The following is a 17,486-nucleotide window of genomic DNA, read 5'->3' as shown; positions in this document are numbered from 1 at the left end:
TATAAGAGCATATTTTAAGTTTTTTTGCACATTTTGATAGTTTATTGAGAATTAAATACTTTTACTTCGGTTAATATTTTTCTTGATTTAAGTTTAACAATTATGTTAAACTGTGAAATTGTCATAAAGATGATAGAGACTAATTTTTATCTTAATGGTCAGTTGGTACATTAAATTAGATGTGTATTGTTCTTATATTTTTACATATAAGTACATAGAAAATTTAATAAAATAAATTAAAATAAAAAAAAATATTTAAAGAAAAAATGTAATATTTTAGTGTAATATGGGAGTACATTTTTTAGGACATATCTAACTGTATATTTTTACTTTTTTAATGTATTAGTTCATAGTTTTAAATGTATATTTGATGTTTTTTAGCACTTAAAAGTCTTTGTCCTAGTCATAATGTATTATTTTTATAATAATTGTTTTATTATTTTATTATTACGAGTATTAGGTGGGCATTTAATTAAAAAAAAATATATGCAACATTTTAATTATTAAAATCGAAATTCACTACACTGTCTTGTTATATTATATTAAATGTTCAGCATATAATATATGTTTATTTACCTAATTGAATGTGTTTTGTATATTATAAAGAGTTGAAATAATAAATGTTTTTACAAATATACAAAACGACATCGAACACACACACCACACGACAAACGTGTATGTATATATTTGCCACGGTTAATGACGTCATATAAAATGTATACACATAATATACAAGTGATGTATACATATATTATACATAGTATCATATTATGTGTAAAATTACCTATATAACCGATGACAAGGTGCATCCAAGCCGCGGGCGGTGTGTGTGTTACGCGGCATAACAAACTCGCGGTGATTTCGGTTGAATGAGAGAGATTATATTATTAACACTAGTGTCGTGGAGCCTTTTGTCAACGTCATCATAGCCGCGCGCCCTCCTTTGCCCGTTCGTCGTACGATATTTTATACTTACTTTGCATCCGTCCCCCATCGTTGTATACAAATACAACTGCTTTATACGGAGCGCCGCCGCCGCCAGGTTAACCGTCTGCAGTTCTCGCCTTCGCGCGTGCACATGTAGGTATACTAGCTGCGATACATCGCGTATAAATATAACATATATACCCTTTTCCGATCCATAAACGCGGCCTGACAAGTTGCTCAAGGGCTTAAGGATTTCCGAAGAAAAACCTGAGAATATCGTAATTAGATTATTATATACCCAGTGCAAAGGGTCTCGTATGATTATTACGGCCTATATACATGTAGTACGCCGTACGCGGGTGTAGTAGTCGCAAGCCCGCCCCTGTTACATCGACTGAGGCTGAGGCTTCCGACAAGCATAAACGGTCTCTCATTGAAAACGTCAAAAGTTTACCGAAGTCTGTACAGGCTATATGTACGTATGTGGATATTTTGATGAATCACTCATCGTAAATATCATTATATGCGTGTGTATAATATAACACACGTCTCACAACGTCTATATATAGGACTACGCGTATAATGTATAGATCTGACACAGTTTAATGTAATTTCAATGTACAATTTCAGATTTATCGGATACACCCTGTATACGTATATATATATATATATATATATATATATATATATATGTATATATATTATGTCATGTATTAAGTATTGACTTACCCTATCCATTATCACTATATGCATCGTATAATAGTATATCTGAACTGAGTGTCGTTTCGATACAGATTTAGCAGGTTTCTGTGTCACGTTTTGATTATTTAATCGACGGATATGGATAAATTTCGTTTTCCTGCACTCCTTTCCTACCCACCCCATACAAACAGAAACATCGGTAAACAATAATTTAATACGATTAGTTTAAACACCGGTATGCATTATATTATAATGAACGATTAAAAAACGGAGAGTAAAAAAAAAAAGTCATTTGTTTGTTCAGGTTATACGTTTATATAATATATATATATTATATATAAGTATATGGGGTGAGAAATAGGTATGTATACTGCAGTCATGTCAAACGCATAAATTCTTAAGGTTATGATGCGCGCGCGCCCATAGGGAAAACTGAGAGAAATATGCAAAACAAAAACTTAAAAAAAAAAAATAATAATAATAAGTAAGTAAAAACCTTGCGCATGAGGGGGAATGAGCACGACGAAAAAATCAATGTAATATCATTAATCAAAAATTCTTTTACCGGTCTGTAAAAAAAAAACAACGCGTAAAAAGGGTCGGCGGGGTAAAGGGGGAGCGTTTCGTATAGAAAAAACAAAAAAAAGAATACGGTAACTTTTCTTAACTTTATGTGGTGTCGGGGGGGGTCGACAGTTGAAAGGGAGGGGGTACACGAGCGCGGAAAGGGGTGCGGGATGACTTTCGGATGTTTTATATTGGAAAAGCGAAAAGAAGAGAAAAAAAATGTTTGTTCGCGAGACAGAAACAAAAATGCTCAACCGACCCCCACCCTCGCTCGCCACCACAATAACCGGGCCGTCGTAACCTCGTCGGCGGTACCTATATAGATATTACACATATATATATACCGGACGATATATGCGGCAGGAGACTGACGGACGAAACCCGAAACGGAACCCCAACAAATGATGTCAGCAATAACCCCTCTCGCGCTCGAGTAAAAGATATTCGTGCATCCGTATACATATACATAATAATAATAATAACAACAACGACGACGACGACGACGACGGTAATGTCATACACACACACATTTATACATGTACGCAGTTTAAGTCGGAGCAGCGACGCCGGTCCTCGCCCGCTTATTGTCATCCAGTCAAACTCTCGCGTTTGCCGCTCGGGCGATATTAAATTTTACCTGGCGACACATGGCCGCGTATATAATAATATATATCATATCATATCATATCATATCGTATATATGAGATTTGACGATGACTGATGAACGACGGCCGCCCACCGCCCTCCAGTCGATTTCTCGTCGCAGCCGACCGTTATATTATATATAAACGAATACGAGCACAGCAGCACACGCACTCCGCAACTCCTCTCGTCTCGACGACCCTCATATCGTCTCGTCCGGAGATGTGAGTCCTATATAATATAATATAATATAATATTTCGTTTGCAGCCCGCGCCTTTGATTCCGCCACCGCCGCGGCCGTCTCTATATATTATCTTATTCCGTCATACCATCACGGTCGTCGTCTCGCAATACTCACTGCAGTATACCGATGATATTATACGGTGGTCGACGGGGAGAGAGACGACGGCGGAGATGAGAGAAGTGACTTCCGAAAATCAAATTCCGCCCCAACGAACCGTATTTGTATATACCTATTACCTATGAAATATATATATATTAATATATGACATTTAGAGGAAACACACATACACACACGTCATGCATGTATATACCTCTATTTCGGTGAAGAGTGTATGCGCCATTCGAGTTCTCATTATTAAAATATCCCACGAGTTCGATCGGTTTCTCGTCACTCGAAAACGGTCGGGACCCCGCCGCAAGTATTTTCGCTATTCGTTGAATGTTTGAATGTTGATGACGTCTCTCGCGCGTTACAAATCACTCGAAAAGATGCCGCCTTTTCGGGTTTTGCCTGATTCAGTAAAAAAAAAAGTTAAACATTTCCTCGAATACAACGTTTTTACACTTCCAATGAGTGTTTTCCTTCAAACAAAATAATAAAAGTACCCGTATTATTATACTGCGCACTAATAAATCGTACTTCACAAAACATATATGAAAACGAATGCAAAATATGAAGTCATAGTATTTTACATACCAGTAATTATTTACAAATAACCTGATGTAAAAAAAAATATCTTAAATAATAATTGATCCTAATGGCAATTTATCGCGCAAACATTTTAATGATCGCAATCTATATGGCAAACGAAACGTTTTTTATAAACAGTTTTTATATTGTCGCTTTTTCCTTACATTTATTTAAATATTTACAACTCAACAAAATTTAAATTTTATGAACGATTGTTATAACTGATTTTATGACGGAACATAGCATCGCCTATTCTCACTCAGTTGTATACTATATACGGAGTGTGCTATTCAAATGTTATTCTTAGAGTTTATATTATATTATTACTGCCCGATAAAAAAAGAAAGTACTTATCGTTACATGTTTGGAATATTTTAAAATCACTTGAACCAAATTTCACCTAATTTATATCCAGAGTGTTACGATAGATTACGAAAGAAAAGTTAAAAATAGGTAATAGTTTTTATATTTGTATAGTTATTTATATATAATATAGTTATTCAACCTTAATTTGCATTATAACTGACGTAAAACCAAGAATAATGATTTTCATTATTTTATTTTATGTTACTAAATGTATTTTTTTAAATATATATATATACCTATAGGTATTCTATTAAATGTAGAAATATTACCTATTTATAAAAAACAGTGCATGCAAATCATTTTAAATTGCCTATGATCATTTGTATGTCATAACTCACAAACCTAGAACGCTCGCTCGTCGGTTTATTCGTCTAAGACTCGTGTAGTGAATTTAATTTCAAATTTCGAAATAATCAATAAAAATATTGTTAAAAATATTTCTGACAGTTGACACCACTTATTGTTTTTCTTAACACAATTTCATCACGAAATCGCTAAGACCGCTGTGATGTGCACATCGTGAAACGGAAATGCGCATTTCGACAACGTACACGCCAGTTGTCGGCGAGATACGCTTTTTTTAAAAAGAAAAACAAACACGTTTTGCCGCGCAGAACGTGCGCGTTGTTTGTTTGACGGAAACAAATGCGGTCGGCCTTCCCTCGTGTCCGCTTCGGATGCCTCGTCATTGGGATAAAATTTATCTCTTACGCCGCCGACGGTCATTAGGGACGTTCAGGCCAATATGTTTCTTTTTTTCCCGTCTGTGTTTTCATATTTTTATAATATTAATAATGTCATTTGTCAGATGCGAAGGCGAAAAATAAGACGCCGCCAATAGGTTTTCGTATAATTAATAACTTCGAGGTTGACACGGATTTTTATTATTCTATAACCCGCATCTCATATTCCGGCAATCGTTTATATTTTTCGTTTCGTTTATTTGTTTCAGAAAACGGTTTGCCTAGGAGACTACGGACCGCGTACACCAACACTCAACTCCTGGAGCTCGAGAAGGAATTCCATTTCAGCAAGTATCTGTGTCGGCCCAGGAGAATAGAAATCGCCGCATCTCTAGATCTCACCGAGAGACAGGTAATATATTTATATTATTATATTGTTTATAAGTCACCACATTAATATTACTTGTCATAGTTATAAATATGTCAAGTCGTTGGAGACTCAAAATATTCCAAAAAATAATTGATAATAAAAATAACAGTATAATAATATGTAAATGAAATAATATAAGTGTGCAATAATAATAACTACGTTAAAAAAATGACTAGAAATATAATATTATTACCTGGTTAATAATTTTTCGGAGTTTTTATTCTATAAGCGTAATAAAAAAAAAAACATAGTTTCGGATTGTGTTCATCAGAAAAAATTAAATGACATTAAATTACAGGTCTTGGCCGGTGCTGTAGTGTGTTCGCATTGTAAAATCGTACCGGAACATAAATAGCCACTGTTGTTATTATGTTATGCTCTTCGGAGTTATAAAAATCGGTTTCCCAGCGATTACCGCGTTTAATGTATAATGCAGCTGTATTTCAATGAACTCGGACCTTGAACAAGATGATAATAATAATATTTTCCAAAAAAAAAATGACATGGTTTCGTACAGTACATTATAAGTAGGCAGTTCTCAAGGGAAAATAATTCCTGATATGACTTCAGGCGGTTTTGAAATATTTATGCCATTAAGACAATATTACATTCATTGTCAGCGTTATTAAAACATTATATTATAGAAATCAAATACACTTTATTTTTTGAATGTTTTTAACATTTTTATACTGTGTGTGGCGGGTGGGTGGCAATCAAAATATTCTAGTTTCTATATTATATTGTCATGGTCTCAAAAAAGAACGATTATAAAAATAGTATCGAAAAACAATTTATTATTTGTTTTGGAATAGTCAGAATTATTGTATTAATCTATTATTATAATGCATAATATAATTATATGCACAATATCCACGTTTGGTCGCGACTAAAACCGCTGTGTGTGCGCATTCAATACGCGATCGATGCGGTTTGTCCGACATCGAAAAACGCAGTCGTGTTTTTTATTTAACAACAGTACAGTTAGACGCATATACCAGCCATAAAGGTACAGTTTAAATTTGGGTAGATAAAGCGGGCGGTGCAGAGAGATTGTACTCGATTGTTGTCGGACTTTTGCCACAGATTCGAAATTTTGAATGTTTCACGTTTTAAGTCATCTGACCGTGTCGCGTGAACGACAACGAAACACGGTGTTGTAAACGGCTCGTGTATGTCGTGCAAACGCAACGGAAACGGCCGTACATAGTATTCGGGTGAAACGCCGCGGCCTCATAGCAAGAATATAACATTATATTTTATGCTATGTATCCGTATATATATACGATATATATGTATGTGGTTTGTGGTCCTATTAAATTGTAATTTGGACGGACACGAAACGGAAAAAATAAAAATAAAACGTGTCATGCTCCCATGGGCTGCACGGTGAGTTGGTCGTACGTGTGTTCATTGTATGTATATATTTATATTGTACCTATACATATTATAATGCCGCGTGTGTTGATAACAACAATAGGAACAATAATAATAATAATAATAACGACAATAATATAATATGAACGTGTGTCTCTTCTATTCCGATTTTCTTTTTATTACATTTTGTCTGGAGGGGAAAATATTGAAAACGTGCGATTGAATTTGGTCAAATATACATGTTTCAGGTCAAAGTATGGTTCCAAAACAGACGGATGAAGCACAAACGGCAGACCATCAACAAGCAGGGCGAAGACGGCGACGACAAGGACTCACAAAGTTCTGGTACGACTACTGGCAAACACGGAAAGTCATCAGGAGGTGGCGGCGGTGGCGACAAACAGATGGACGACAAGAAAAGTTGTCAGAACTGCGACTTGCCACCCGGCATAATGATGGATCACGTGACCCGAAACAGCAGTGGAGCCGGAAGTAGCGCCGGCAGCGTCAGTTCGTTCGACACGAAAATGGAAGACGACTCGCGGTCCAACGAGGGCATAATGCACATGGCCGTCAAGCGGGAACCATCAGGCAAACCAGAACAAGCGCAGGCGAACAAGAAATCGACGGCGGCGATGTGCCCGAAAGACCCTATGAGGCTAATGCCGGATATATCGCCGGAAGTAGGCAAGTCGCTAAAGGGAGGCGGAACGTCCGTGGGAAGTTTGACACCATCTACGCCGGATACACCGTCTACCGCTTTGTCGAGTCCTCTGGGCACCGCGGCCGCCATGTACCAACAACAGCAGCAACAACAGCAGCAACACCAGCAACAGCAACAACAGCAACTCGATCACTCGGTGTCTACACCGCCGACGCCGTCCAACGGGGGACCGGCGGCCAAGTCACCGTACTCGAGGGTCGCCGACGCTTACAGACAGCAGCAACAGCAATACAACAAGCAAAACAATTTCGGCGGCACCGGCAAGGACTGCTATATGTCACAGTATCCGCCGACCACGCAAAGTCGCTGGTACATGTCGCCGGAAACTTCGTCTCCGCCGTCGTCGTCTTCGTCTTACAAGTCCAAGTCCGGAGCGGCCGCAGCCGTCCAGAGCCCTGGCAGGGTACAGCAACAGTCCGGTCCGGGCCATTGCCGTCAACAGTACTTGCAGGGCGCAGGTTATGGCCCACAACAGCAATACTGTAACGGTTACAGCAACAACGGTTATCAGTCGGGCGGCGGCGGCGGCGAATCGTACCAGCAGACCGCCACTGTACCGTCAGCTGTGGGTTACCACCACCGTCAGGCATACCAACAGCAGCAGACCGGCGTCAGTGGTTACGGCGGCAGCACCGCCGGTGTCGGAGGCGCTGGTAACGGCGGTGACGATTATCACCACCACCACTTGAGTTACGCCGGCACGTACCAAGCCACTAGCCAAGGATACGCGTCCAGCAACCATCACATGGGAAGCGGCGGAGGCGTCGGAGTTCATCACCAACCGCAGCAACATCACCAACAGGACCATCACTCGGGCTCGCAACTGTACAACATGGACTACCACCACCAACCACATCATCAACAGCAGCAACTCCAACAGCAGCAGCAACATCACCAGCCACAACACCACCAACAGCAGCAGCAGCAGCTCAGGTACAACAAGTCGGCCGCGGCTGCCGCCGTGCAGGTGTCAGCCGGCCAGTACTACGTGGACCCCGTGGCAGGTGGTGGCGGCGGTACCGGAACCGCCGTGGCCGCCGTACCGGAACTGGAGGCCTCGTTCGCCGACCAGTTCCACGCGCACGGCTCGTCTGTGACCATGACGCCGCCGAACAGCGTCCGGGCGGCCGCGGCCGCCGATTCGTCCGGTGACCACTTTAACAGTTTCCATCACTTCTACAACGGCTCCACGTCGGCTGGCCCGGTGGTCGGCGAACCGCACTGTCAGCACCAGCAACCGTCGCTGCACCAGCAGCACCATCACCAGCCGGCAAACGCGGCCGTCGCCGCGGCCGTCGTCGCCCCGGTCACCGGTAGCGCCGCAGCCGCGGCAGCAGCGGCCGCCACCGCCGCCGCAATGGCGCATCACCCGCCTCCGCCGCCGCTGCCGCACCACCACCATCACCACCACGGCGGCGTGCACGACAACAGCAACAGTTCGTCCGATTTCAACTTCCTCAGCAACCTGGCCAACGAGTTCGCACCCGAATACTATCAGCTCAGCTGAGATTCGCTCTACTATTAGCTCACATCGTCGCCGCCGTACGTATGACTCGCACGTCCGTGAGGACTGTGTACTACTGCTATCGTCTGCCTATACGCCGTATACTCATCGCGGTTTCGGCGGTTTTCGTTTACGGTATAATATATTATTTTGTCTTTACGGAATCGTATTCATGGCGGACGCGATTCGTCGATATTTGTCATCACTACATGACGTGTATTTTTTTTTTTCGGTTTACATCTAATTTGGATTGGGTCTTGTCGTCCGAGTCGTGGCCGTCGACCGTCGGACGATTTACCTGTTTAAATATTTAGCGTTTGATCAAAAGTTATAAAAATTAGCACCGAGATAGACTGTCTTCAAGTCGTCACGCGTAAAGTGTGCGAGTAAGCACGTCGAAACCTTCGTAGAACGTTTTACCGAAACTCACATCTCACATTATAATAATATTATTATGATATTAGTGGCGTTTAAAATGTATGAATATTAACTGCGATTGAATTTGTGTTTTGTACGTTTCGCGTGTTTTTTTTTATCCAAAAAACCTTCAGTGGTTCGCCGAAATCCGGTAGATTCTATCATACAGGCTCTAAACGGATGTCCACTCGGAAAACAACAACTGTCTGCCACATAATATTTATTTTCGTTTTTGTACACAAAATTCGATCATGTCCAAGCTCATTAAAATATTATTGTTTTTATGTTAAGTATATTTTTTTATTCAACCGTTACGTTTCATCATTATTTTGTATACCATATTATTTTAAACGAAAAACAAATAATAATATTATCTTCGACGATTTATTATTTATTATTTTTGTTGTTTTGTATATTATTATTTTACCGTTAATTTTCTAGATTAGGAAAAGTTCGTTGTAAAATAACAGCGATGTAGATGTTGCACTTGAAACCGTGTGACGCATTGCATTGCAACCTTGTACATTAATTATACACATTATAGATGAAATACTGTAACTAAATAATATAATAACTGTTTCCTTTTGGTCGTGTTAAATATTTCTTGTACAAAAATAATTATTATTATATTATTATATTATACATTATTAGAAATTGTTGTCTTATATAAAATTATTATTATTGTCGCGTTTTATTTTATGATATTATTACTATTATTATTATGATTATTATTATTATTATTATTATTATTTAGTTTCAATTGAATCGCTAAAAAATACGTTGAAAAGGGAAATAAATTAATGCCTAATGTTTAATGTTTATATTATGTAGTAGAAAACATTCGTCTTATTGTAACGCTGCAAGGGACAAAAAAAAAAAAAAAAATTTTAAGAAAAGTTGTATAAATGGTTCAAAGTAACGGACACGATTGCAATACGTTTTTCTTTTTTTTTTTTTTTATTTCTATTAATTATGTATTTAAATATATTGCTGCTATTATTATTACTACCTAACGATTGTAATAAATTGTAGTTAAAACTTATGATTAAATTATACAAAAAAATAAAAAATAATAATAATGAATACCCGAAAAATCAAAATAATATTATGTCGTCTTATTGATCATTATACATTTATGTAAAATACTCATTTACAAGTTGTAGACTACAAAAAATTTACCAAAAACACGTGTTTCTCATACCTCAATGTAGAAACGGTAAAAGTCGTTATTTTTCCACTTGACATCAGTACTTGCATCAGCCGACGCCGAAGTGTTTGATATAAAATACAATGTTATAATACGATTGTAGCCCATATTGGCCATATTATAACGTACAATTTGGAAGCCAAAGAAAATAACAAAATACTGTTAATACGCGACGGCAGCCGCCGCGCTGAAACGGTCGTGATATATTATTTTTATAATAATATCATGACAATCTGATTTTGTGTGGTATGAACCGTACAATAGGTAATGTAACGGAAACGAAATCGAGGAAACGGAGAAATCGCGTGTACATCGTAATGATAATATTACGCATGATGTGCATACTACCTATTATACGGCAGTGCATGCGCATTTACCCGATTCGGGTAATACATTAGTATAACTGATCCTGCACGGCGTTGCCCGTGACGAATTTGATGGATTTTGTGGATTTACATACTTTCTTAAACTCCGTTTAATGTAAACCGCACAGATTTTTAACACTATTATATTTGGATTGTTTTGACCAAAATACGAACGTCTAAAACGATATCCAATCACAATAACTGTTTGTTTTAAAGACGTCAAAAGTATATTATTATAACTACTATACTATACACTAGTATAAGTCAACTGTAAATATTTAACATCGACGTGTTAAACGTTAAAAATCACCTAAATAATAAGAATAAGACGTGGTACTACTGCTGAATCTATTGACGATCACATAATGAAAATCTATCAAAAGCCTATGGTTTATACAACAGATGTATTTATTAATTATAGTTGATCCTGCATGGTGAAATCATACCAATGGATTAACGATCTGTCGTATAAGCTACACGTGTTTCTCATAAATTCATTAGGGCGGTTTTGACCGTATACTAAATACGAGTTTAAAATTGTATCCAATTATGAGAACAACCGTTTTATTTTCTATGACCAATGGGGCTACTTTATAAATAAAATATTCGTTTTACGCGACCCCCTAAAATGACAAAATTTAAAAATTCGGTTTCGAGGTGCACGTCATCGGGTATTACTACGCACTAGATTTTGGAAAAAAAACGAGTACGATAGACTTTGCTGCGGTGGATCGCTTACGCGCACAAACAAACATTTACCTTCATTAATATAGATTTTATATTGTTATTTGTCCACAGTGTGTCGATTTGACGAAACGTCTCCGTCTAACCGTTCGAACAGACATAAATTATTATATTGTTATGCCTATCGATTGACAGAGATCGGAGATTAGGTCAATGGGTTTTGGCACGCACACACACACACACACACATGTGAATTGTGGATATATAGACGTGGCAGGAGGCTGTGCGTGTGTGAACGTGTGTATCGCGTAAATAGTATATATACTGCACGCGTATATAGTAGTGGTGTAACACACAGCAATATGTCACGGGATTTTGATTAATGGCCGTCGGCCGGCCCCGTTTCACCCTTGACTTTTTTTCCTCTCTCTCTCTCTCTCTCCCTCTCTCTCTCTCATTCTCTTTCTATTCCAACCCCTCTGTAGTCTTCTGTACGCACCGCCGCCAGCCGGAGGGTCTTTTTTCCGGATCACACCGAGCGCCGCATCGTTCCGCCGTCAATTTCGGTCCGACACTTCGGTGCGAGTGCGTGCGTACGCGCACTTTCGTCGTAAGTATCCGATATAGCTGTGACTCTTCTGATGTTTGAAGACGACTCGACAGTCGACACTACGAAGGCAGTTGAAAAACACACACACACACACACACATTCACATTTACTTTTTCAAACGTCTACCTATAATATCTACGAGAGAGTATTGACTGTGTGTGTGTGTATTATTTTATATTTCTATACGCAATGTTTATTATAATAATGTACATATAGGACGTGATAAGTGAAAGGATAGGCATTAACTGCAAAAATTACCGATCGAATACTTTTCCGTGAGGTCCATATTCAATCACAGAATGCGTTTATACCTATATAATATGTAAATAAAATAAAATAAATTCATTAGCCTTAAATCTGACTGGCGTTGATCCATTTATCGCAAGAAAATTATACACATATATACGAACGTATTACCACAGAATATTATAAAATATATTATATATTATATGTATATTATTATATATATTTTTATTTATTATTTTAATATTATATTTTATTCTGTGGTATTACGCACGCATAGTACCTATAATAATAAGTATAAGATGAATAATGATTGTTAATATATTGTTTTTAAAATAAATTTACTTTATGTTTTATCTTTACAAAATCCATATTTTTTCCGTACTGTAATATTAAATACCCATAGTAGTTTTTTCTATCTAGAAAATATATAAAATGATCAAACATCTATCTATAGAAATCTCAACATTTATCACTGCTTGATCAAAATAGAAATCAGTGTTTCCTAAAACTATAGGTTAGGTTTTCATTTTTTGAACAAAAAAAAAAAAAAAATTCCGTTTCAGTAATTTCATCCCTCGTCAGAAACTTATCAATATATATATATGTAGAAACAAGTGGTTACACTATTAGAAATATAGATGGTTCACGTCAAGAACATTTATTTTAACATTTTTCGATTTCATTATAGCCATTTTTTGTTTCTTGTTTACAACAATTTTGTTACACACTAAAAAAAATTTTATATTTCAAAAACATCCACTTTGTATTCAGATCACGATTAGCTCAGTCAAGTTCATTAAACATAAGTTATGTTACATAACTATATAGAAAAATACACTTACAGATCATCATATTATATTTTTAATAATTTTATTCGTCTATGATATGCACAGTAATAATATGGACGTTTTCCAAATTATTTATAAAATTTAATTCTCTGCCAGTTTTTCGGAAACTATTAACCCCGAAAAGAGCAATTCACAGTAATAGCATTATACTGTACAAACTAGTATTTATGTATTACTATGTAATATGTATACAGACTATGAGTAAGCGATTCTTCTATTGTTTCCACATTAGACATAAATAATCAGTATACCGAAACATCAGAGATTCTGTTTAGATTAGGAAATAATATTATATGTTCGGTACTTTTCGCATCGTATTTGTATTTAATTTAATTTATATTTTCTTATAAGTTATAAGAAATTATAGCATCGTAATGGCGATAGGGTTACACCGAATCAAATCGCTTAAACTAAAAAGTTATCGATTTGAATTCAGTAAATTATTAAAAAGAAAGATAATAATAAATTTGAAATAAACTTGAAACATTTATGAATATTACAAATTATTTAATAATGATCAGAATTAGTAAATGATTCAAAGTTAATCTTTGAAGATATTAAAATAATATGTAAAATTTATTTTTTAAATATTCGAAACACGAATAAGGTACATAATTACAGTCATATATTACATATGTGACATATATATATTACAGTATAATAAATTAAATTGTTTAGGTTTTTACCTTCATTTATAGTATATTATACAGTTTGTAGCATACGCGTATATATTTAAAATATTTAACCAATAACGATATACTTATTATATTATTATTAATTATATATTGATAAATTACAAATATATATTACACAATAAGGTATTTTTCTACTTCAATATTTTAATAATATTTATAAATATTTAATAAATATGATTTCTATAAGAATTATACGAGCTATACTTAAACTACATGATTTTTGTTTAGTTAGAACAAAATTTAAAATAGATTCTTTTAATAAATTATGAAAATTAATTGGAATTTCATCATAAATTAATTTAAAATTAAATAAATAAAATACATTGAGTAATTTGATTTTTTTTTTAATTTAAGAACTTTGTATGGTACGTTTTTGGGAAAATAGTAATTGGGTATATTTTTAATTGAAAAATGAGCAATGTATGTTGTCGGAGAAGTGATAACTAGAGCTTGTTTAATAATGTACTGATAAAAATAGCTGATAGCTTCTTTCAGTCTGTAATTATTATTTTTCAACGTAGAATGAATTTAAATGAATAGCTATAATTAATTATAACTTTATGAGTTATTAAAGTTCATATAAGTGTAGTGGAGTAGCACTGAGATACCACGGAAAATGAACCACTACCAGTAGTATTACTACGCTCATCAAAACTTAAAAGACTTAACAAATTAACTACTTATTCAAATATAGTTTAATTTTTTGAATTTTACTGTAATTGTTAGAAAAGTATTATGCTTTAGAGTACAAAATTAAACTAGATATACTGCCAGTAAGAAAAAAACAAGAAAAAAACATAAAAAATTATAATGATAAAAATTTTTTTTTTATTTAAAATACACTTTTTTAATACTTGTTATTGTGAGTAATGACTTAAATTTGAAAATGAATTAAATTAATATGTGTTTGATTTAAAAAAATTCATTGTATTACTTATATACAATATACATATATCAATAAGATGTATACAGCTAGTAACTACATGTGTTGTAGCTATTTTTTTGATATTTGATTTATCTGTATATTATGTTATGTAATAAATAATTTATGTTATCTAAATCGAATTTGTACATCGTGTAATCTTAAGCCACGACAATAATAACGTGTACAATACGGATCAGTTAAAAACGAATAAACTGCAAACCGTTGAAGTATGAAAAAAAAGAAAAGTTTCCGACTCCCTTGGCGTCCGTTCAAAACGGACAAAAAGTAATTTTATCCCGTTTCACAGCGTTTCGTCGTCGTCGTCGCTCCACCGCCACACATTACTTCTGCCACTTAAATATAACTTTTAAGGGTTTTTTTAAACGATGTTTATTTCGTTATTTTTCCGATCACTTGTTCTTTGCATAGGTATATGGCCATAATATAAATATTCATATTATTCACCGTACTGTAGAAATACGATAACGCATTGGTATCTATGTATATATTCATTATTTACATTACACAACCGTTCCAATTGGCTGTCTAAGAGTCTCTAAAGTTACGCATAAAAATACAACTGTACGATAGATACACTTAATAATGAATTGCTTTTTTATGATTATTTCAGTGACGGCAGTCGGAAATGGGATGAACATGTGTACGATAAGTCCATAAAGTAAATGTTTTATTTTTGGAACTTTTTTTCGATGCGACAGGCCGTTTGCTCTATTTTTAACGACTTCTAGCTAGGTACCTTTCACTATATTTTAATGATTGCTAGCTGGATACCTATACCAACTATAAATACAAATAGTAAGAAATAACTAAGACTATAGACTATAGTAAAAATTATGTAAGCAATATTATACAATTTATCGAATCTGTGATGAAAATATTTTTAGGAACCGCATGTACAAATCTAGAGTGTAATATTATGTATTACTTATACGGGCATACGGCTTGTATAGCAATATAGCATAGTACTTATAGGAGTTCTATGGTTAACGCGGTAAACGTGGTATATACACAATGTATATATATATATATATTATAACGTGTACACATGGCATACGTATATACAATGCACTATATATTATACTGTGTACGTATATACGTTATAATATGTAAACGGTATCTCGGTTGTCAATCAAGTCTGAGGGGAAATCTGTAAGAGTGGAAAACAATGTCTTCCAGCTCTCTTCTTCGCTTCCTGCTCGTCACCGCGACTTTCTGCCCTGCAGTCGGGACGGACGAGGAGAACAACGTGGATGCGTCGTCGAGTAGATTCGATATGGTGGGCGGTGGCGTCATGGTGAGAGTGGGGAGGGGTTGAAATCGGAAAAAAAGGAAATGAAAAAAAAAAAGAAAAAAACGGTCACCCGCGTGCGTCGCAATCTACGTAGTCGTCCCTATCCACTGACTGTACACACACATATATATATATAATAGCGTTCGATCGACGGTTCTTTCCAAACGGAAGACTTTTAGAAACGCACTGCTGTGTATATATACATACCTACGGATATATATCATATACCTTTACACTACCACTATATCCGCTACAATGTATATACTATATATATAGTCGCAGCAGGATTACAGTTCTAATTTCTTTTTCCGTTTCCCTCGCTTTATATAATCGCCACGCGCGTAGAGAGGAGTGTACTAGCTATACTTGTATATATATATATATCTTCAGTCGAAACTAAAGTGTACGTTTTTTTTTTTTTTTTATTCTTCTTCTCCCGACAACCCTTCTCCCTCCGTCATCGACACATCGCCATCGCCACTCCGTCTCGCACATCGAGATACCGAGACATATCTCCTCTCCTCTCTCCAATAGTGCACGTCAAGTCTACAAACACACGCACGTCGCACACTCGTGCTAGCTCACTGTCCATCGCCACCCGACCCCCTCTTGTCAAGGCGATGTCTTCGGAAACGCGGAGAATCGTTTTACCCAAACAACCACAGCCCAAAAGCGCATATTGACCGCGTATAACTGAAGTATATTATAAACATAATATAGAGGTATAGTAGGTAAACACACAGCTCAGTATCATAATCTAAGTAAATATCTTCATACCCAGGTCTATGCGTGAGTAAAATAATGATGCCGATAGTATAATATAATGTATAAGTACCAATAGGTATGATAGATTAAATATTATAGGTATATAGGTATTTAATAGTTTTTAGAAATTTTCTTTAAACTAAATTATACCGATTTCGCAATACTTACTTGTGGTAAATATACATAAGTACGTATTATAATAATATTATGTAAATGAGGTGGCTAACATGAAGCCTTGATACAATGATACATAGTTGATGTTATCTGACTACTAAGACAGTTTTGTAATCTATAGACTATAAATAAGCTATAGTATATTTTTAAGCAGCTTGTAAATAGGATTTATGTGGTGTTTTATAAAGATAGTATGAATAAATGAGTGGTGTTAGCTGATTTTGCTTTTCGTGTGTTTAGCACCTTAACTATTTGTATATTGTACGGTAGTAAATTTAAGGTACATATTATTATATAAACAGTATGCATAGAAAATTGTAGTCAATTCAACAACAAATATTGTCCGAGTCCTTTGAAGAATGTCCTCGTATACATTTGCACATC

At 35.8% G+C, this 17,486-nt stretch overlaps 1 protein-coding gene across 2 annotated transcripts in view; it reads left to right on the top strand.

Annotated features, from left to right (window-relative positions):
- LOC132921691 (homeotic protein proboscipedia-like) overlaps nt 1-10,374 on the top strand; it is a 62,073-nt gene extending 51,699 nt beyond the window's left edge. For both annotated transcript variants that reach the window (XM_060984852.1, XM_060984853.1), the window contains 2 exons: nt 5,092-5,234; nt 6,875-10,374. In XM_060984852.1, the coding sequence (XP_060840835.1) occupies nt 5,092-5,234; nt 6,875-8,857 (2,126 nt within the window). In that variant the 3' untranslated portion in view covers nt 8,858-10,374. The remainder of the gene's footprint in view (nt 1-5,091; nt 5,235-6,874) is intronic.
- Nucleotides 10,375-17,486: the final 7,112 nt, after the last annotated feature.

The sequence above is a fragment of the Rhopalosiphum padi genome, chromosome 2 (genome assembly GCF_020882245.1).
Source record: "Rhopalosiphum padi isolate XX-2018 chromosome 2, ASM2088224v1, whole genome shotgun sequence".
NCBI classification, from domain to species: Eukaryota; Metazoa; Arthropoda; class Insecta; order Hemiptera; family Aphididae; genus Rhopalosiphum; species Rhopalosiphum padi.
This window is presented reverse-complemented; position numbering and strand designations above follow the sequence as displayed.